This window comes from Emys orbicularis, chromosome 20 (genome assembly GCF_028017835.1).
Source record: "Emys orbicularis isolate rEmyOrb1 chromosome 20, rEmyOrb1.hap1, whole genome shotgun sequence".
Classification (NCBI taxonomy): Eukaryota; Metazoa; Chordata; order Testudines; family Emydidae; genus Emys; species Emys orbicularis.
Window position 1 is genome coordinate 10,008,245 of NC_088702.1, and position 22,012 is coordinate 10,030,256.

The following is a 22,012-nucleotide window of genomic DNA, read 5'->3' on the forward strand; positions in this document are numbered from 1 at the left end:
GGCTGCTAGTGAAAGGGGGTTTCAGGCTGTGAAAACAGAGGGGAAAAGGGCCTGCTGCCAGCCCCAGGAGCCTCTTGGCTGAGAGCAGGGCATGGTCATTGTCAGCATGGGGTGGGGGTGGCACGCAGTAGGACATGGAACCTGGTTTTGGGGGCATGGGGTAGGGCACCACTCACGGACACAGGCGCCTTGGTGGCTATTTCTGCCTCCCCGTGGTGGAGGTCCCCTGCCCTCACACACAAAGCAGGGAATGGGGGAGACAGCAGGGAAGCCCTGGGACCCGTGGAAAGGATGCTGCCCACAGTGGAGATGTGTGGTGCTTTAGGCAGGACTGGCAAATGCAGGGCAGCAGGAGAAAGGTGCCCTCTTGCCCTGCATGCCAGCACAAACAGACTCAGCCCCTGTAGGAGTGGACAAGCCCTTAACCTGGCCGGCAGGTGCAGAGCCTGGCAAAGCCAGGAGGAGGGGAAGGGAAGTGGCAGGAAGTCTAAGGCACAGTCTGCCCATGCACCTGTTGCAACAGGAGTCAGTAAAAGCTTCTTTAAAAAAAAAAAAAAATACCAATGCCCAGAGCTCAACCCTCTCCCCCTCGGGGGGTGGCTAGGGCCAGGGGAGAACCAAGTAGCACGCAACCACGGCAACTGGGCTGGAAGGATCCATTGCCCTGGTGGAGGAGAGTGGAAGATGCGTCTGCCACCCAAGAGAGCACCAAGCTCCCAGGGGCCGGTCTGTCTGTGTACAGCCATGCAGAGAAAAGGGTGTAGGGTAGCCGGGTGCCTAGAAACGGGTGAAGCCACGTGGCCGCTCTGCTCCCAGCCCAGTGGAGAACTGGCCTTCGGGGACACTGCGCACTGTTCTCCCAGCAGCCTCCAAGCTGCTACAAGACAAGTGGCGACAGAGGGCAGGGGCCCAGCGTTGTACAGGGGCCCCGTCCTGCTCCAGCTGGGACCACAACATCGACCTCAACAAGAGAGCACAGCCTGCTCTGAAGCCAAGGGTGGCAGCCAAGGAAAAGCTCCAAGCTGCTGAGTCTGGCGTGGTGTGGAAGAAACGCTCACAGACAGCTCCCCCACCCCACTGCAGCTCAGGCCCCTGCAGCTCTCGCTCAATTTTTTATTGCATTTATATATAATATATATTTAAACTTTTACAATAATTTTAACTTGATAACATCCAAGTTCAGTTTGGTTCATTTGGTGTTTAATATATATAAAATTAGGCCTCTAAACAGTGATGGGGAACCTCCTGGCCACAGCTCCCAAAACAATAAATTTTTCTTAAAAGTAACAGAAAATTAAAGGACCTTCCTTTACTCCCCTCCACTAAGAGGCTGATCCTACCACCCTTCCTCTGGCAAATAACTCCCCTCCACTGGAATCTTACCAGGGTAAGGACAGCAAGATCAGGGCCCTATCTATCTATCTATTTGTCAAGGGGGGCTGGAGAAAGGGTCAAAACCAAGTGCAAATCACTGATATGTACAAACTAGGCAAGCATCTCTTTGCAAACACCCCTGTGGTGGGGCAGGAAGGGGTGGGAAGTAGGCATGACAACAGGTTCTGCATGGGTGATCCAAAACACAAGCTCGGTGGAGACGTTCTAGATCGGGTATTCCTTTCATAGGAACCAGTGGGAGGGGGAAAAAAAATAAACCCAACACAGAAAGGGAGGGAAGTCCCCAGTTTGAGAGAAGCAGAGCCAAAGATCTCTCGGGTGGGGGGGAAAAAACAAACCAAGAGAAGCACGAGACCGTGCCCCTCAAAGCACAAGCTTGCAGAATGCCTCTCGGGCCCACACCAACAACTCGAGGAGAGGAAGGAAAAAAAAACAAACAACTCAATGCAGGCTCAAGAGACGCTCTTGGGAAGAGGCATGCATGGAAGCCAAGCGCGCCCTCCTCCGGAAAAATCTTCTAGTACCAAAAGAACACGGCCTCTCCACAGGCCCCCCTGCTTCCAGGCAGTTCCACACGGGGAGACCAGGGGCTAATGCTCTGTCACTCTTTCTCTGACACTCCACCCCTCCCCTTCCTGGCAAGGGCTCCTAAAGCCCCTAAAGCAAAGGCGAGTCCAAAGTGCAATCTTGCTGAGCTGGTCACCCCAGGGACCACAGGGGGAGAAGGAGTTGGGGGTTCCTTAACATTCCAATAAAAAGCTGAAAGTGTTTGTTAGTAGAGATTTTTTTTTTTTTGTCTCCTCCCTTCACCCCACCCTTCCAAGGGGTTCTCCGTCCGCGGTGGCCTCATGAAGGCATGCACTGCACCCGATCTGGACCCTCCTCTTCGTCGTCCGAGGTGTCAGAGGAGCTAGGGGACTCGTCCGAGTCACCGTCTGTTGCTCCGGGTTCTCTTCGGCGCTGTCAAGAAAGAACAGGATGTCAGCCCCGCCCCCTCAACCAGGCCCCGCCCCCTTTGCAAACAGCAAGTCCTGCAGCGACTCCTACAGAGGGCAGCCCAACATGTAAACAAGCCAAGGAGGAGATGAGTCACAGGAGGCTGTTCCAGCTGGCTGGACCTTCCCATCCTCAGACAGTTAATGGCTGAGCCAGGAATAGAACCGAGGAGTCCCAGCCCTGTGCTCTAGGCACTAGCCTACACTGCCTTCCAAGAGAAAGGGCATCCAGCTGTTACATGCCGGGAAGCTCAGACCCAGTCTCCTGGGAACTGGGTCCTGGCCAGACTCATGCCAGAGTATGGGAAAAGCATGTTAGTCTGGGAACGCTAAGCAGAAAGGGGAGAGGGAGGGGATCAGCCATGTCAGAAACCACCTTGGTTCTTCTAGACTCTGCTCCTCACTAGCTGGAGCGAGACATGGACTGTACTGGTGACTTGGGAGGGAGCAACAGGAGGGCCACGTGGGCTGGCAAATGCTCAGGTCTCTCCTCATTAGTGTTGGTCAAGGACACCCCAGAAAGCCAAGGGGTGCAGGAGGGCCACATGCAAGCAGGATGGACACCTACCCTGTGATGACGTCTCTGTCGGAGATGGTGCATGAGGAACCACAGCATGTGGCTGTCAAACAGGTCAGTGTGGTGCAAGCTGTCCTCGTCTCGCTCCCGCTTGTTCTTCTTGATCACCTAGAAATGAGAGCACCAGAGAGTGACCAGACAGCAGCGGCAGCGCAGAGATGTCACTGCCTGCCATCGCTCTGGCACTAGATCCAGCCTCTGTTTATTCTGCGACAGAGTTCGACCCACCAAGAGGACATCAGGAGTCAGCTTGAGCAATGTGATCCAGAAAGACGATGCCACGGAAGGCGAGCAGTCAGCAGGCCTGGCCTGCTCCAGTCAGCTAGTGTCTCTGCCCGTTGGGTGCCACCTAAGCCGTGGCTGGGATCGAAGTAGGTAGTGCCGTACGGCTGGGACTCTCCCGCCCAGGCTGAGGTTGCTATCCACATGCAGCTCCTAGGCTGCTGCCAGGAGAGTAGCACCAGCTGGATGGAGGACTCCGCTTCGGAGCTCGATTCACAAAGCTTGGCTGGGAGGCAAGGGAAGTGCAGCAGCTATCCGGGGACAATGCCTTTCCTAGCCCCCTTCTCCAACCCCCTCCCGGCAGAGTGTAAGGGCAGCAAGGCAGGAACACGACTGAAAAGCAAAAGCAGTTCAGCCCGAGCATACATGGCTCAGATACTATCACAGTGCTGTCCAGTCAGAGATCCTTAAGCCCATCACAGCATTAGACCAGCTACACACATGGAGCTCCACACCTTGGAGGTGTCAACAGCACAGGGCAGGTCAGACTGGCAGTGAAAACACACCGCTGGAGGTGCAGGGAACAGAACAGCTCTTGGAGCTGGAGCTTGTCTGACCGTGCACAGCCCAGGAGCTCAGCTCAAACAGGGATCTGTGACCGAATGTGGTCAGGCCCTTCAGTTTTACCTGTCCCCTAAGCGACTGCACTTCCCACAGTGGAGCCCCCACAATACATGAACCGGCACTCTTCAGCATCCCTGAGCCTCCCAAGCCATCTCAGCGGTTTTGGGAGATCTCCCATCCAAACGCTGCCCAGGTGCTGCTGCCTGCTGTTACCTAACTTGGCAGCTACTTCGCCGTTGCCCTCGATACTGACGAAAGGGACTGAGCCCCTAATGTAACAGACACAGATGGTGATTTGGAAGGCAAAGGGGTCGCTTAAGAGATGACAAAAGTGACAGGGGATGGATCACTTGAGGATTACCTGTTCTGTTCACTCCCTCTGGGGAACCTGGCATTGGCCACTGTCGGAAGACAGGATACTGGGCTAGATGGACCTTTGGTCTGACCCAGTAGGGCCGTTCTTATGACAATTCATCCCAAGAGCCAGGCAAGCAGCACACTGACACCCAGAGGCATAGACAGCACTAGTTAGCGCCAGCTCTCACCTCCTTCAGTCCAGCGAGCTCAGTGGGCGCCTCCGCGGTCGGTGCCCAGATCTTGACATCGTGATCCAGCCCGCTGGTGGCCAGGACAGGAAGGTGAGGGTGAGGCTCCAGGCAGTTTACCTGCAATGGAAACAGTCTTGCAGTGAGAGCAGGCTCACGGGAAAGCCAGCGAAGGCAGCCCGGCGGGCAGGGGAAGCACAGGACGGAGGCAGATGACTAGGCACGGGTCAGCCCAACACACTGTATATTGGAGATGGCACCAAGGCACAGAACCCCCCAGTCTATTCTTGGCTCTGCCGCTGGCTCATTGATCGTGGGCAAATCACTTCCACTCTGACTTGGCTTCCTGATCGGTAAGCTGGGGACAGCACCACTCCGCACTACGGAAAGTGCTTTGAGATCCACAGAGAAGCCGCTAAGTGTTTTGCGCAATGCTGAGCACACTCATAGGCAGAGTGACCCCACAGTTACAATCTAAGATCTAGATCAGAGGTCCCCAACGCGGTGCCCGCGGGCGCCATGGCATCAAAGTGCGCCTGTGTACTGGCCGGCAGACGAGCATCCGCCGAAATGCCGCCGAATTTTGGCGGTGACTCCTCTGGATGACGCTGCTTGTCAGCGGCATTTTGGCGGATGCTCGTCCGCCGCCGCCACGGTCCTCCGTGGCTCGTCGTCTGGCGCCTGCCAGACGAAAAAGGTTGGGGGACCACTGATCTAGATTCTACTGCCACCTATGCTACAAGCTTGCCCCATGACCCTGGCCAAGCCGCCTCACCTCCGTGCCTCAGTTTCTCCATCTGTCCTACCTGGGGGCGGGGGGGGAGGGGGGGAGGGAGGGAGAGCTCAGTGGTTTGAGCATTGGCCTGCTAAACCCAGGGTTGTGAGTTCAATCCTTAAGGGGGCCACTTAGGGATCTGGGGCAAAAAATCAGTATTTGGTCCTGCTAGTGAAGGCAGGGGGCTGGACTTGATGACCTTTCAGGGTCCCTTCCAGTTCTACGAGAGACACACACACACACCCCTTAGAGCAGCATGAAGCTGGAGTCATTAATGATTTGTCGAGTGCTGAAGACAAGGGAAGTGCCCGAGTTCTCAGCCTTACACAGGCATAACAAAGTTCTTCGCTCACTGCAGCACAGAGCTGTAGATGGCTGACTCACGAGCCTGGTGTGCTGTACCAAGGCTGTGTCACCGCACCTGATTAGCAAAAAGAGATGCTGAAACAGCTGCTTCGGATGTGGGAAGCAGCAAAAGGCTGCTCTGACTTTCTACTGGGATCAGTCAAGTGCCATCGTGAAAATCATTTCTAGCACGACACCATGGAAGAGGGGGCCCCCCTCAGAGGAAGCCGCCACTACTTGTGGAGCTCTGCTTCAGACCCATTCCATGGGGAAGTCTGTAGTAAAGGAGGATGTCTACTTTCTCCTAGAGCTGCTCTAGCTGAGAGTAATGAACTCACATTTCCAGACAGCGCACCCAAAAAAAGGGGAGGCGGCAGACAGAACCGAGAGAGAGCGCGAGCGCGCGCTCAAGGGGAGTTAATGCTCACCAATTAAGTTGTACCCGAACTGTTTGGTACATCTTAAATAATTCATAAGACGACTGAATTCAGACGAGGAGGCATTCAAGCTCGCACGTTTCGCGAGTCTAATGTGGTGACAAAGGAGGGGAAAGCTAAAACCCAGAGGAGAATATTCAACACTCCAGTGAATTAGCTCAAGAACAGGGAAGGCGAAGTACACACTGAATAGCAAATTGAAGTGTAAAAGGCAAAGCTTGATAGTTTTATGCAAGTTGCTTGGAAACGAGTCTTCAGCCCAGATCCCTGGATTCAAAATTAGGCTACATGGAGACAGTAAAAAACATCTGCTTATTAGATGGTTATCTTAACCCTAAGTATTAAATACAGAGTATGTCCAATACTAGCTAAAAAGCGAAACCAGCATTTTAGTCTAGATGGAGCGGTGTAGAGAACACCTCATTCAGTGCAAGTGACAGATGGGGCGGTGCTGACCAGACAGGCCCTGCTTGTCCAGACTAGTGGTGCTAGCTGGTAGATTGGAAAAATCTGAGGTGTACAAGGCAAAGGCTAGAAGGAAGAAAGGCAAAGCTCAGCTGCAATAGGATTTGCTTTACCCAAGAGCTTCATTGGGATTCAGAATCCACTACACACCCACTTAACACACGCCTGCGTGACTACAGGATGCACGGTGGCTGTAACCCAATACAATCCACATCCAGCCGGTTCCCCGGGAGCCTGCCACTATGCATGGTCCAGTCGTGAAAGCGACAACCAAGGCTCTACTTTCCAAACAAGTAAAAGCTAGTTCTAATAACATGCACCTCCCGAGATCTCAGAGAGCAGTAATGAGCTGGTATTGACCAGGAAGAACTAGAAATGGATACCTGCACATTCACTACAAGGGCTGATCTCTGAAATGCATTCACCGTCAGCCCATTGAAAACACAGGTTTTGTGTTTCAGTGAAATCAGACACCTGAAGTAGGGCCTTTACACATAGGAAAAAGCGCCTCTTATTTTACATCACTCCTATGATTTACTGCATCTGTAATTACAGCGCTAGTATTACCGGTAATAAAACACCTGACATGAACAACAAGCCAGTTTTATCAGTGACAGACTTTTTTGATTAAGCTTCCGTGAGGAGTCAGAGCGTTCCAAACACAGTCAGGATTCAACATTTCTCTGAGTATTTCAATGCACAGTATCTGGCAGAATACATTTTGCTGTCAGGAAAAGAACAGTGTTCACAGGGAGCAGCAGAAAGTCTATCACTCGGGACACTTGATACAAGCCTAGAGAAGGCACGAGGAAGTCCTTGTAGGGAATAATCCTGTGCAGACTAAGGAGACTCATGAGCTTGCCCTCCATCCCGTCCACCCGATTCAACTGCATGGCCTTGTCCTACATGGGTTCTGTACCTTCTCCAGCATCCCACAGGTCAACACTTAGGACACGTGAACTCGGCAATGAATCTGAAGTGACCGGCTCAGTTAGTGCACATGAAAATTGTTGGTTATAGCACTTACAGAGGGCTCTGACAAGTCGCTTTTCCCCCCCTCTTGTGCATTTCGAGAGCCAGCAAGGAGCAAAGAATGTATTGTTTGGGATACAGCGTGTTGGAGGCCCAGTCAGACACAGAAAATAGAGGCCTGGCAATTAACCATAAACCCTGAAATGTGTTCCAGCTACATAGATGGCTAAGCCATCCAGAGCATAAGGCTAGAGGGATCAGTTTTCCAAACCCTTGCATTTGCACTTACTCCCAAGAATGCCCATGAGCAGGAATGATTGGAGGAGGGAAGAACAATGAACAAGGGAGCTAAAGGGAAAGCAAGACGCACTCCTGTCTCCCACAGCTAGCTGCCGCTCCAATGTCTCAGCACCATTAGCTAGCTGGCTGGATTCCCAACCAATAAACCTCATCTGTGGCAGAGCAAGTGTCGGAGGCCAATACAAAGCAATATGGCAGGTGTGTCGCACTGAGAAAGCTGACCGCGGAAATGAGTTTAGCTATAACCCGCTGGACTGGTCACCCCTTGGTAGTGCTCAGTTATCCCTTGAGGTCTGGCTTTAGCTCAATATACTACTTGTGGACACTGCCAAACACTCTGAGTGAGCTGTTCTGATCAGCTCCTGGTACTAAAACTCCTACAACACCCCGCCTCTCTCATTGCACCTCACAATATAATGGCACAAGGTCACCTCCCTTCCCTGGAAAGCCAATTTAAAGTATCTTTGCCAAGGACCACAGCGGAACTCTGACGTGGGACCCAAGGCAACAACTGGAAGCCAGGATACCATTCCCTTCACCATCCTGAGGCCTTCTCACTCAGCACAAGGTCTAACCATCCAAAGGGCCTGACTGAAAAGATTCTCAGGACAAGGCAGGCAGCCTAGTGCAGGGACAAAATCATGGAGCTGGGAATCTGGATTCTAGTCTTGGTTCTGGCACTGACTGACTGTGGGACCCTGGACAAGTCACTTCTCTCCTTGCTGGTGCTTACCCCTCTGTAAAATGGGTAGAACGTATACCTCAAAAGAGATCTTGGGAGACAATGTTAAAGTGCACAGTTCTGAGGAGAGGTGCTACCTACTGCAAAGCATCCATAATCTACGCAGGTTGGGTGTGTATTTTCGGGCTTTTAGCCCCTAGTTTGGAAGTGTTGCTGGGTGACATCACCGTCTGATGGCTGTTATTCTCTAGTGCCGTTACTATGTAATCTACTTACAAATCTGCCTTTCAGAGGAGATGGGTCTTAGTTGGAGAGGGGTTGCCCAACAGTATCTGCTCAGCACCAGTTTTCATTGTCATTATAATCCAGCCCTAAACAGTATCAAAATAGCATCTCTCTTGGCTCTGGATGGGAGTTCTAGGCCAGGCTCCAGCAGGAGCCATGATCAGATCCCTACAGAATTTTAGGGAGAATAAAGAATGCAGGAAGCAGAAGACCCCCAGCTACCGCCAGAACTAGATCTCTGTGCCATCTGACCCTGCGTGGTGCTGTCACATTTTAGGCTCACCGAGAGGATGCAGTAGGAAAAAACAAACAAACATTCTCCTCAGCTTTCATATTGCTACCACCAGATGCAGCTCCCAGCACAGTGCAAAGTCAGTGGTGCTGGAGACCACAGGGGCCTGAGCAGCACTGGGGTGGAACTGGACAGCCGTGAAATCGGTCTCCTGGTGCCAACAGGGTCAGTGCACCAGAACACACTGCTGAATGGATGAGGGGGTGTCACACAGGCAAAGGGAGGTGGTGAACAGCAGCCCAGGAAGCTACAGCTGGTAAGGGCAGCGAAGTAGCCAGGAGGATAAGCTGTGAGACCGAAGCTCATGGGAAGGGCAGCAATTGCCTTGTTAAAGGAGCTGCTTTTGGAGGTTCTCGTTACATGGGGTCTTTGGTGTGGAAAGTTGCCAAGACGCTGATCAAGCCTCAGCGGCCTGCGAGGCAGATAAGTGTTTGCGACTCATCCAAGCTGACACAGCAAAAATCTGTGACAGAGCTGAAAACAGGACCTGGCCTGCTCCCCAGCCCCCACTACCAACTCCCTTCCTACCCACCAGGAATATCCAGGAACTCAACACTAAACAACAGCGCCCATTGAGACGGCCGCACTGGATTCTGCTCTTCAGTGCTAGGTTCGGTTGCTTGGGCTCAGAGCTGAAGGGGGAAGAAGCACGTAGGAGACCAGTTACCACGTCACGGGGTGAACACACTCTCCAGTGTTAAGCCCAAGAGGCCAGTTGTGGCAGCCTGCCTAAGACTGTGTCCACAAGCTAGAGTGAAGAGAAAAGGGGTTGGGACCCCAGGACTGGTCCTGCCTCCACCCCCTTCTCTTTAAGGATTAGGATGGCAGCGGCACAGCGCTTCAAGGTCAGTATATTCACATCATGAGGGTGTTTATACTGAAGCCACCATCTGTGACAATCTGGTCAACTGTCCTTGTAGCCAAAACAGCAAAGGGTTTCTCTGATACCGGTAAAAATGACCAATGAAACCTTGTGAAAGGGCCAGTCTCATATCCGGGTATAAGGGCAAATGTAAAATTGGTGCCTGGAACGTTCTAATATGGAAACTGCTAAAGCCATCCTCCCCATGCAGCTGCACATCCTGATTGGGGATATCCGCACGCTGGATGGGACACTGAAGAGTTCAGGACTACATGCTTTTGTTGGCAGGCCGATGGGTAGCTCCAGCCAGGGGTGGCTGTTGTACTTTCACCCAGTGGGCACTGCAGGACTGGCAAGTGATTAACGAGCGACTCAGCAGCGTCCGATTGCGCACCAACCGTGGGCATCTTACCATCACTGCCCCGTACGGTCCCACGAACGCCAAGGCCAACAATGCGTGAGATGCAAGTTTTACAGTCTGAGAAGAGGGGTCATCATGACTTCAGAGCACAGCTAGGAAAGAACAATGACACACAGGCAAGTACGCTCATGAAGTTTGGTATTGGGCAGAAGAACAGGAACAGGCAGTGATGCTGGAATCTGCAGCTGCCAATGAGTGTGATCTCTCACTTGCTCTTCTAGTCACCCAGCGATTCACACGCTGAGCTACTACAGCCCAGATGGTTTCATCAGGACTGCTCCTGATCATGTCCACCAACAGTTAACAAGCTCAATGGTCATGGATGTGCGAGTGTGCAAAAAATGCTGCAACTTTGACACTGACCATTGACTTTTGCTGGCAAAAGTGTGCCTCTGACTTCAAAGACAACAACGGATAGGCCACCATTAGTCTGATTCAACCGAAAGCTCTCACTGCAACCAAGCTATCAGACGGCCTTCTGTTCTTAACTGCCCAAGGCCATCAAAGGGTTAGAGACCGAGGTCTCACTCCTTCGGTCATCTGATGAGGAATGGCGTTGTTTCAAGTCAATCAGTGCTGACTGCTGCTGCTCAGTGCTAGGGCCTCAGCCCTTCAAACATCATCCCTGGATCAGTGAGGAAATGCTCAAGACAGTCGTAGCAAAGAACAAAACGAAGAGGCTATCCTTCAGCCAAGGAGCCATCCGGATCACAATCCACAGGCTGAAGGGTGGGAAGGGACCAGGTGTTTGCAATATCATCCCGGAGTTGCAAGGGCATTGTACTGTGGCTGCATAGGCTCTTTCAGACCACCTGCTGCACTAATATTCCCCATGACTGAAAGAAAAGGGCAATGAGGTATTAAGCTGTTGTCGGACCCAGCGAAAGTCTTTGCTTCCACATTAAGGTCTGGAATCAATGATGCACTTCGTGGCAAAGGCCGGGACGCTCAGTGTGGCTTTAGAACTGGTGGTTCTGCTCTCGACCAGAACTTCACCTTGAGGCGGCTTTCGGAGATGATGGCTCAATTGAATAAGCCACGTGCAGCACTTTTTAGAGACTTCCATCTGGCCTCTGATTCCCTGCATCAAGCAAGCGTGTGGGATCTGATGTGGTGTCTAGGCATCCCTGGGAAGACAGAGCCATTAACAGAAGAGCTCTATAATGGAACAGAAAGCTGTGTTTGAGTCAATGGCAGATAGGAAACTATGCTGTGCATCTCCACGGGAGTTCAAGAATGGTTACAGGACCCAGCCTTGCGTTCAATATCAGCATTGATTGGCTGATGGATAAGCTTGAGGCGGCAGCTATTGGTAGCACTGACTGCTGAACACCACTGGACATCAAGGTCTTGAATACACGGATGACATAGTCCAGTTGGTGCAGTCTGGTGGATCGCTGTAGCTGATGGCTGATCTGGTTGGGCAAGAAGCAGTGTGCATTACTTGGGTTATTAATCCAGATAAGATGAAGTCCCTGGCTATTACCATCAAGCTCTAGTTTCCAACCAGCTCTGTAGTAACCAGTCCATGGCAACTCTCAGATACGTTGGTAGTGTTGGAGGATGGTGGAAAGATGTGGACACTTGTACAGCAGCAGCTGCTGCCATATTTTGGGCCTTTCAGAGGCCTCTGTAGGGACGATGTACACCTAACTTGCCATGAAGCTGTGAGACTACAGAACCATGGTTATATCAACTTAACTGTATGGAAATGAAACGTGTGCTGAGGAAGGCTGAAGAACACCAGGCTGATATTTTCAATTCTTGTCGTCTTTGCAAGCTGCTCCATATTAAATGGCAGGACGAGATCAGAAGTGAGGATATTTAAAGCCAAACACAGAAACCATCTTCATCAGCACTGGTTCGGTTTCCATGGTTTTCTTGGTATGGACGTATTAGAAGGGAAGGTCAACGAATTCCAAAGCGTGTTTACCAAGGAATGCCACTAAAAAGGCGTGCAATCACATGGCACCAACTGTTTTGATGGCACAATAAGAGTGCCAGAGATGGCCTTAAATGGAATGTCCAGACAGACCACTGTAAGGACCTAGAGAGAAATCGATATCCATGGGGCAACACCATCTATAGCAGCGAAGGGTTGAGGGAGAGTCTCCATATTTGTAAGACAGGAGGCAATAGAGGGCTGCCCAGCTCTGTTAGAGATCCTTGGTGAGAAGATGCTATACAACTGCAGAGTATTACTATGTGGGTCTCACACCAGCAGCTTAGCAGCGAAGACCATTCCCAACGACCTAGGATAAATTAGGCCAGTGCTCTGTCTGCAGTAAAGTTAGGGGCAGTCAAAGCAACACAGAGAGAAGGTGAAAGATCCCTTGTAATTTACAGCCTCAAAGCCGCTGCTTCCACCCAGGATTAGAGGTTCTCAGGACTTGCTGCCCTGCTGGTGAACAAACACTGACAAGCCCCCAACTGGGCAGGAGCTCAGAGATTCGCTGGCCAAGACAGTGCTAACTGGTGGCAGAGGAAAGACCATTTATAAATAGAGTTGGTTCAGCATTGGAGCAAATAGTTCAGAGCTCCTGGCAGGAGCAGCTTAAGGCTCAACATGGACAGACCAATAAAAATCACAGGAGCTTCCAACCATGGTCATGTAGGTTTTGGGGTTTGTTTTTTGCAGGGCTGGGGGGGGGGGGGGCGGGTGCACTGGTCACCCTTGCTGCTAGAAACAACATGGTGTTGCTAGAGGTGCTCTGGGAAAGAATTCTGGGGCCCTGTACAAAATACAGAACCCACAGAATCCGCTGTGCTCTGCTTGCTCAGACCTCTATAATTAAGTGCTGATGAACGGTGCTAGATTGAAAGCTCCCGGAAAGTGACCTGGAGGGACCTTCTCCTCCTAGGCTAAGCTTCACTGCTAAGACTGGCACTAACTGACCCTTGTTGCCATTCCTGTTCAAGTACCACGACCAACCCACTCCCTGCATGTACAATGCAGCAAAATAGACCTAAAGTCCCCAGTAGGAACCCCTGGTTTCCTTAACCATCAGCAGAAGCCGCATCATGCTCAGGAGAATCACAAATGGAAGGAATGCAGTAGTGGTGACCCAGCCAGGAACGAGCCTGCGTGTTGACTACAGACTCCTCCATAGCTAGGGCATCTGGCACTGTGTGGCAATGCACAGTTTGAGCTCCAAAGGCTGGTATCAGCCCCAAGTCCCAGATTGCTCAAGCTCAGTCCTCTACCGGAACAGTTATGGCCCCTTCCTACCTCAGCTCTGAGTCACAGCGACAACATGCTAATAAACTTGTATTGTGAGCTGGGACTGAATGACTGAGCCCAACAGGGCACAATGTTTATCTGCAATCACAGCAATTTGCTAGGCCCAGGGAACAGGAACTTGTTCCTAGCTGCTGCTGCCTTACTCATTGATGCCACCGTTGGCAATTGCATGGCCAGATGGAGAATGTTTGTTGCCGGTGGTGAGGTACAGCCAGGATTCCAACGCTCCCTGGAACAATTTTGCTCTGAAAATTCCATGTTTTCTTGAGTGGTTCCCAGTGACCCATGGTTAAACCACAGGATAAATAATAATGCAGCTGTAAATGCAGCTTTACTAACCTGCCTCTGAAACAGAACCCACTGACAGAGATGAGTTTCATGGGTTTTAGGCAGAGCTGCGCAGGTTGGCTATTGGGCAATAGGACGGAGATAGCATTTGAGAAAGTTACTTCTGGTAAATTTCTCATACTCCTGGTTGGCGACACTGCCCAGGTAAGTCTCTCTAAGTGTAGTTACCTTGATCACTATCGGTTACGCAACTTTTAAATATTTCTGACTTTCCCCCATTGATGCGGTTGCATGTCACTCCACTTGACTGCATTAACATTATCTCTCACCGAGCCCATGCACGAGCCCAGCACAGCTGTCTTTGGGTTGCCAACACCAACGAGATAGCTGAAATACAGCCGGCAAGACAGGAAGCTTGTGCAGGAAATAATATTGATGGCATTTGACTTCACAGGCTGTGGCAAGGGGGTCTAGTCAAGAGGACAATGGACTGGGAGTCAAAAGACCCAGGTTCTAGTCCCAGCTCTCTGACTTGCTGTGTGAACTTAGGTAAGTTACTTCCTCTCTGGACACTAGTTTCCCTGTCTGTAAAATGGGGACAATGATACTTCTGCTACTTTCTGAAGCACTTTGAGATCCACAGAGGGAAAGTGTCAAGTGATGAAAACCTAGCTGTGGGGGCGTGTACAACAGGAGGTGGGGATAAGATTTTGTTTGGAGTATGGGAGGAAAGGTAGGTGAATAACGCACTATTCTAAGAGTCAGCATTCCGGGCTATGTCAAGCATGTGGGGTAGCAGGATCTATCCCACACAGCCGGAATTACTCCATGTCTCTAGAACAGCTTGAGTGCCTGGTTTGAATGGGATACAATTCTTTCACATCCCAGTCCCTAGAGAGAGGAGCCGGAATCAGGGCCAAAGACTTGAAACCAGGGGTAGGCAAACTTTTTGGCCCGAGGGCCACATCTGGGTATGGAAATTGTATGGCGGGCCATGAATGCTCACAAAATTGGTGGTTGGGGTGCAGGAGGGGGTGAGGGCTCTGGCTGTGGGTGCGGGCTCTGGGGTGGGGCTGGAGATGAGGGGTTTGGGGTGCAGGAGGGTGCTCCGGGCTGGGACTGAGGGGTTCGGAGGGCAGGAGGGGGAAATCAGGACTGGAGCAGGGGGGTGGGGCACAGGAGGAAGTCAGGGGTCAGGCTTCGGGCGGCACTTACCTCAAGCAGCTCCCAGAAGCAGGCTTCGGCTCCTATGCAGACGCGCTGCCCCATTTGCAGGCATCGCCCCTGCAGCTCCCATTGGCCGCGGTTCCTGGCCAATGGGAGCTGCGGGGGCAGCGCTTGGAGTGGGGGCAGTGTGCGGAGGCCCCTGGCTGCCCCTACATGTAGGAGCCGGAGGGGGAACATGTCGCTGCTTCCAGGAGCTGCGCAGAGCCGGGCAAGCCCCTGCTCCCCGGGTGGAGATTGGAGCAGGGCAAGCTCCGGACCCCGCTCCCTGGCGGAAGCTCGAGGGCCAGATTAAAGCTTCTGGAGGGCCGGATGCGGCCCCCGGGCCATAGTTTGCCTACCCCTGCTTTAAATCATACTATACCAGTGATTTACAAGCTTCAGATGATTTCTGGACACTGCCACCATGATCAAGTCAAGAGTACTTGATCTGGCCTTTCTCAGGAGCACAGGAAGAGAAGGAGTCTTTTCCCTACCTAGCTGCTCTAATGCATCGTGCCACAATGTCATGTCAGTTCAGAAGCAGTGCTCATGGACTCTGGGGAGAGCTTCTGTCAGATGCTATGCACGACATGGCTCGGGGGACGGGAATGCTCCTCAATGGCTCACAGGACTCTAGCAAGAGAAAGGGCAACAAAAGCGATTCACAGTATGAAACAGCTTCCATAGGAGGGGAGATTAAAAAGAATGGGACTGTTCAGCCTGGAAAAAAGACGACTAAGGGTGGAGAGGATTGAGGGCTAGAAAATCGTGAATGATGTGAAGAAAGTAAGTGTTATTTACTCCTTCACGTAACACAAGAACCAAGGGTCACCAAATGAAATGAACAGGCAGCAGGTTTAAACACAAACATAAGGATGTACTTTTCACAACGTACAATCAAGCTGTGGAATTTGTTACCAGGGGATGTTGTGAAGGCCAAGACTATAACTGGGTTCAAAAAATCATTAGGCAAGTTCATGGAGTCATAGAAACATGAGAACGGCCGTACCGGGTCAGACCAAAGGTCCATCTAGCCCAGTATCCCGTCTACCGACAGTGGCCAATGCCAGGTGCCCCAGAGGGAGTGGACCTAACAGGCAATGATCAAGTGATCTCTCTCCTGCCATCCATCTCTACCCTCTGACAAACAGAGGCTAGGGACACCATTCCTTACCCATCCTGGCTAATAGCCATTAATGGACTTAACCACCATGAATTTATCCAGTTCTCTTTTAAACACTGTTATAGTCCTAGCCTTCACAACCTCCTCAGGTAAGGAGTTCCACAAGTTGACTGTGCGCTGTGTGAAGAACTTCTTCCTTGTATTTGTTTTAAACCTGCTGCCTATTAATTTTATTTGGTGACCCCTAGTTTTTGTATTATGGGAATAAGCAAATAACTTTTCCTTATCCACTTTCTCCACATCATTCATGATTTTATATACCTCTATCATATCCCCCCTTAGTCTCCTCTTTTCCAAGCTGAAGAGTCCTAGCCTCTTTAATCTCTCCTCATAGGGGACCCGTTCCAAACCCCTAATCATTTTAGTTGCCCTTTTCTGAACCTTTTCTAGTGCCAGTATATCTTTTTTGAGATGAGGAGACCACATCTGTACGTAGTATTCGAGATGTGGGCGTACCATCAATTTATATAAGGGCAATAATATATTCAGTCTTATTCTCTATCCCCTTTTTAATGATTCCTAACATCCTGTTTGCTTTTTTGACCACCTCTGCATACTGCGTGGACATCTTCAGAGAACTATCCACGATGACTCCAAGATCTTTTTCCTGACTTGTTGTAGCTAAACTAGCCCCTATCATATTGTATGTATAGTTGGGGTTATTTTTTCCAATGTGCATTACTTGAAATTTAATGTGGATAAATGTAATTTGCCATTTTGTTGCCCAATCACTTAGTTTTGTGAGATCTTTTTGAGGTTCTTCACAGTCTGCTTTGGTCTTAACCATCTTGAGCAGTTTAGTATCATCTGCAAACTTTGCCACCTCACTTTTTACCCCTTTCTCCAGATCATTTATGAATAAGTTGAATAGGATTGGTCCGAGGACTGACCCTTGGGGAACACCACTAGTTACCCCTCTCCATTCTGAGAATTTACCATTAATTCCTACCCTTTGTTCCCGGTCTTTTAACCAGTTCTCAATCCATGAAAGGACCTTCCCTTTTATCCCATGAAAGCGTAATTTACGTAAGAGCCTTTGGTGAGGGACTTTGTCAAAGGCTTTCTGGAAATCTAAGTACACTATGTCCACTGGATCCCCCTTGTCCACATGTTTGTTGACCCCTTCAAAGAACTCTAATAGATTAGTAAGACACAATTTCCCTTTACAGAAACCATGTTGACTATTGCTCAACAGTTTATGTTTTTCTATGTGTCTACAATTTTATTCTTAACTATTGTTTCGACTAATTTGCCCGGTACCGACGTTAGACTTACCGATCTGTAATTGCCGGGATCACCTCTAGAGCCCTTTTTAAATATTGGTGTTACATTAGCTAACTTCCAGTCATTGGGTACAGACACTGATTTAAAGGACAGGTTACAAACCTTAGTTAATAGTTCCGCAACTTCACATTTGAGTTCTTTCAGAACTCTTGGGTGAATGCCATCTGGTCCCGGTGACTTGTTAATGTTGAGTTTATCAATTAATTCCAAAACCTCCTCTAGTGACACTTCAAGCTGTGACAGTTCCTCAGACTTGTCACCTACAAAAGCTGGCTCAGGTTTGGGAATCTCCCTAACATCCTCAGCCGTGAAGACTGAAGCAAAGAATCCATTTAGTTTCTCTGCAATGACTTTATCGTCTTTAAGCGCTCCTTTTGTATCTCGATCATCAAGGGGCCCCACTGGTTGTTTAGCAGGCTTCCTGCTTCTGACGTACTTAAACATTTTATTACCTTTGGAGTTTTTGGCTAGCCGTTCTTCAAACTCCTCTTTGGCTTTTCTTATTACATTCTTGCACTTAATTTGGCAGTGTTTATGCTCCTTTCTATTTGCCTCACTAGGATTTGACTTCCACTTTTTAAAGGAAGTCTTTATCTCTCACCGAGTCCATCACTAGCGATTAGCCAAGATGGTCAGGGACGCAGCCCCATGCTCTGAATGTCCCTAGCCTCAGACTGCCAGTGCTGGGAATGGCCGACAGGGGATGGATCACTTGATTCCCTGTTCTGTTCATTCCCTCTGGGGCACCTGGCATTGGCCTCTGTCGGATATGGGGCTAGATGGACCATTAGTCTACCCAATATGGCCATTCTTACGCAGAGGGTCAAGGAGCTGCATTTACTGTTAAAATTGGCATTTCTACCAAGATCTCAGAGTGCTTCACAAAAGTGGACAAATACCCCATTGCAGACCCATGGGAGTGCCTTGTACATCAGTGGCAGAATTAGCTATAAAACCCAGATCTCTCAATTCCCATTCTGCCCTCACCACTAAGAAGAGAATCCATCAGTCACAACTCCCAGCTCGCTATCTAACGCGGTGGGAGCCCAAAGGATTGCGGACAAGAGATGGCTTCGCAGCACGGCTGTGGAGTCTGGCACGTACAACAGAAGAGGGCACTCACCACTCCTCCTTTATCGCCCTCCATGAACTGCACAATCTGGCAGGATGACTTCTCCCACAGGAAGATGTGTCCACAGTCACTGCCACTCACCACGAACTCGCTCTTCGGGCCATAGAAATTAACCCCCTTCACTGAAAGGAGAGAGATTTCAAGCAGAGAGCTCGAGGACAGCTCCAAAGTCCACGCAGCTCTCCCTGTGACATTTGTTTACTTTATGCCTGGCTGACAACAGGTTTCCAAGGTTACCAGCATGGATCTGTTCATCCCTCTACACACAATGGCTCACGCTGTACAAGCGCAAGAGTGGATTTTAACATGTGAATTTGGTGCTTGTGAAATAAGGGACTAAGAACGAGGCAGTAACAGGCACGGATTGTATTCTCCACACAGCTCTACCTATGCCCCCCAGTTCAAAACCGCACTATCCACCGAACCTCTTCCGAGTGGAGATGGCAGAGTTAGCGATCATGAACGATCTCAGTTTAAAAGCCTCAGAGGTTTTTGATGGCAGAAGCGTCCCTGCCACTTAAGAGGCCAAGGGGTTTGTGCATGCTCATTAGTGAACAATATCAGGGAGGAAAGAGACAGAGGTGCCTATTAATGGCTTATTCTTACCTGTGGCATTATTGCGATGTCCCTTGTATCTCTTGACGTACTCTGCCCCGTCGCTGTGAGAAGAGTTGAAGAGATAGATGTCTTCGTCATTGTAGCTGGCCAAGAGGTCTGCCACAGAACAAGAGACGTGCACACAGGATCATTAGCATCTGCCTGCTGATTCTAACATGCTAGACAGTCTCTGCCCTGAAACAGAGGCTAGGATGGGCAAGCCATACAGCAGCTTATGCCAGCACACCTCCCAGGAGCCCCCCCAAAGCAGACTCCACTACAGCCCAAGAGCCAGGGCTGATCTCAGAGCCTTGTAAAGAAGGTAGGCAGGTGTCCTTCCCATTTTACATTCAGGGATGAGGTAGAGTTAAGTGACTCATCCTGGAGCAAAGAATCTGACTCAGCTGCACACAGAACCTAGATCCCAGCCCCTTACTGCAGTCACTAGTATACAGTGTGCCCCCCCCGTAGCAGATGTCTGTGGCTGTGCAGTCCTAGCTTTGGGGTATGTTTCTCCCCTCCCAACACGTTTTCCTTTATGGAAACAGCAGGTTTAAAACAAATAAAAGGAAGTTCTTCTTCACGCAGCGCACAGTCAACTTGTGGAACTCCTTACCTGAGGAGGTTGTGAAGGCTAGGACTATAACAATGTTTAAAAGGGGACTGGATAAATTCATGGTGGCTAAGTCCATAAATGGCTATTAGCCAGGATGGGTAAGAATGGTGTCCCTAGCCTCTGTTCAGAGGATGGAGATGGATGGCAGAAGAGAGATCACTTGATCATTGTCTGTTAGGTTCACTCCCTCTGGGGCACCTGGCATTGGCCACTGTCGGTAGACAGATACTGGGCTAGATGGACCTTTGGTCTGACCCAGTACGGCCTTTCTTATGTTCTTATGTTAAACAGCTCAAGCTGCTACATACACCCAAGAAGTCCAAACAGGAAGGCTTCAACTCAAGGACATGGTATTCTCACTGCTCAGCACCTTAATGAGCAGGACCCACAGGAGCAGAGGGAGGTGGCTGCAGGACTGGCCCTAAAGACATAGTGCTTTACATACCTGATCCATCATGGCTGTACACGAGACAGGTGATGTTAGCTTTGGACTCGCTGTTTACCTAAAAGCGAGGGAGAAGGACCAGACAGCTCTAGTCAGACTTCCTTTGCTCAGAGGCTCCCAAATGCTAATTCAGCGATGCAGTTACACTGACCATCCTCTATTATGGTGGTGCCTGACAGCAATTGGCTGTGTTCTACAACAGACTTCAAACCGGGGCCTGTTTCTCTCCAGCCCTAGGCAGCCCATCTTTGTAAGATTTCACACAGCGTTAGAACATTCGAAGGGTGAAACACGCCATGCAGTTGTTGGGTTTTGCTCCATAATTTTTAGATAGGAGGTCTCTGGGTGCAATTTTTTCTTGGCAACCCAACTTTTCCCCACCAGACTCTACAGTACAGTGGATCCTGAGTAGATCTGGAACAACACTTCATAGATTTAAGTGTTGGCCTTAGGGGCCCTTTTCTGCTGCTCTTCACATAACCGAATGGTTATGTGCTGTGGACGCAAACCTGATTGGTTGGGGCTGGGAACGTGCAAGCTTGATTGATAAGGGCTGGGCACACAATACCTTCTCCATCGGAGCTACGTTTCTCTATCAATTTTCTCCTATGGAGATGGGTTCATGCACAGATGTGCAGCCCCCTCCAACCCTCCCAATCATTAAAAACCTAGACCAGTATGAGCAAGCTGCTTTGCTGTAAAGCAATTAGGGCTGCTACACGCCCACTCACCCCAAACCTGGCAAACCCACTAGGACAAGGAAATGAAGAGTTAGCCACCTAACAGTACATACCCTCTACTGACCCACCCATAAGCACGCACCTTCCCAGGCCACGCCTGCAGCCTATAGGCTGTACGGGATACTGCAGGCCATGGTTGAGGAATAACCCTCTAACCCTCACCCCCGTAAGCTGGGGGAAGGAATTCCAATACATCATGAAAGCAGCTTCCTACCAGGTGGTGAGGGCAGAACTTCTTAAGCACGCCATTGTTTTCATTTTCATCTATTTTCCGCTGATCATAAATCCTAGATGAAGACAGAAAGCCGGTAAGATTAATGCCAAATTCAAACACACGTAAAGCTCTTGCACGAATTAAGTGCTTTTCTGCAAATGAGTTTTCAAGTGCCCTACAGCTTCTAACTATGCAGATTAGATGTATCTAAGTCACTTCACCCTCGATTAAATGCACCAGCTCCGAGATGGAATGTGGCAGCTGTTTAAGACTGCAGTAAAACAAACTCTAGAGGGAACGTAGATAAAATGCAAGGATCAGAACTGGGATTTGGCCATGACAAAGGCTGACACAATAGCTCTTGAGTAGAGCCACGTGATCTTTAATGACAATGAGAGGTTGGGGCCTTAGATCTGAGTCTCATCTGACAGAATGCAACACCTACAGCTTACTGTCTACTTACATCATGCTGGAGCAGTTACATTTGTACCTACTACACCCCAGAGAGTTTTAGATAAACAGCAGATAGGCAAGGGAGAAAACAGGTTTTCAGCTGAGATTTGATATGACTCGGAGACACCATGTGGCAAGAGACAAGATTGTATCTCCTGCCAGTTGGAGCAAAGGGAAAAGGCTCTTACCCCAAAAAGGGGGACAGAGGTGGCTAGTGCTAGCTGAGCAGACGAAGGGAATTCAGCAGGAAAAGCCCTTGGGTTGTGGAGTAAGTCTGGGGCAAGCAGGAGTGGGGAGCTTGTGGAGGACAGGATGAGGCTGCGCATAATTGTATACAACCAACCACTAATAAATTAAACACCACAAAATTACCAGGGCCAGCTGGTATCGCACAAGAGTTCTGAAGGAACTCCTATGAA

The 22,012-nt window shown here is 50.1% G+C and overlaps 1 protein-coding gene across 1 annotated transcript in view; it reads right to left on the bottom strand.

Moving 5' to 3' along the window:
• Positions 1-1,103: 1,103 nt before the first annotated feature.
• The window catches only part of DCAF8 (DDB1 and CUL4 associated factor 8), a 50,775-nt gene continuing 29,866 nt past the window's right edge, over positions 1,104-22,012 (bottom strand). The window contains exons 8-14 of the mRNA XM_065420559.1: positions 21,141-21,213; positions 20,187-20,244; positions 19,135-19,242; positions 18,520-18,650; positions 4,359-4,478; positions 2,959-3,075; positions 1,104-2,355 (exon numbers count right to left, since the gene is read on the bottom strand). Coding sequence (XP_065276631.1) covers positions 2,242-2,355; positions 2,959-3,075; positions 4,359-4,478; positions 18,520-18,650; positions 19,135-19,242; positions 20,187-20,244; positions 21,141-21,213 — 721 coding nt within the window. The 3' untranslated portion in view covers positions 1,104-2,241. The remainder of the gene's footprint in view (positions 2,356-2,958; positions 3,076-4,358; positions 4,479-18,519; positions 18,651-19,134; positions 19,243-20,186; positions 20,245-21,140; positions 21,214-22,012) is intronic.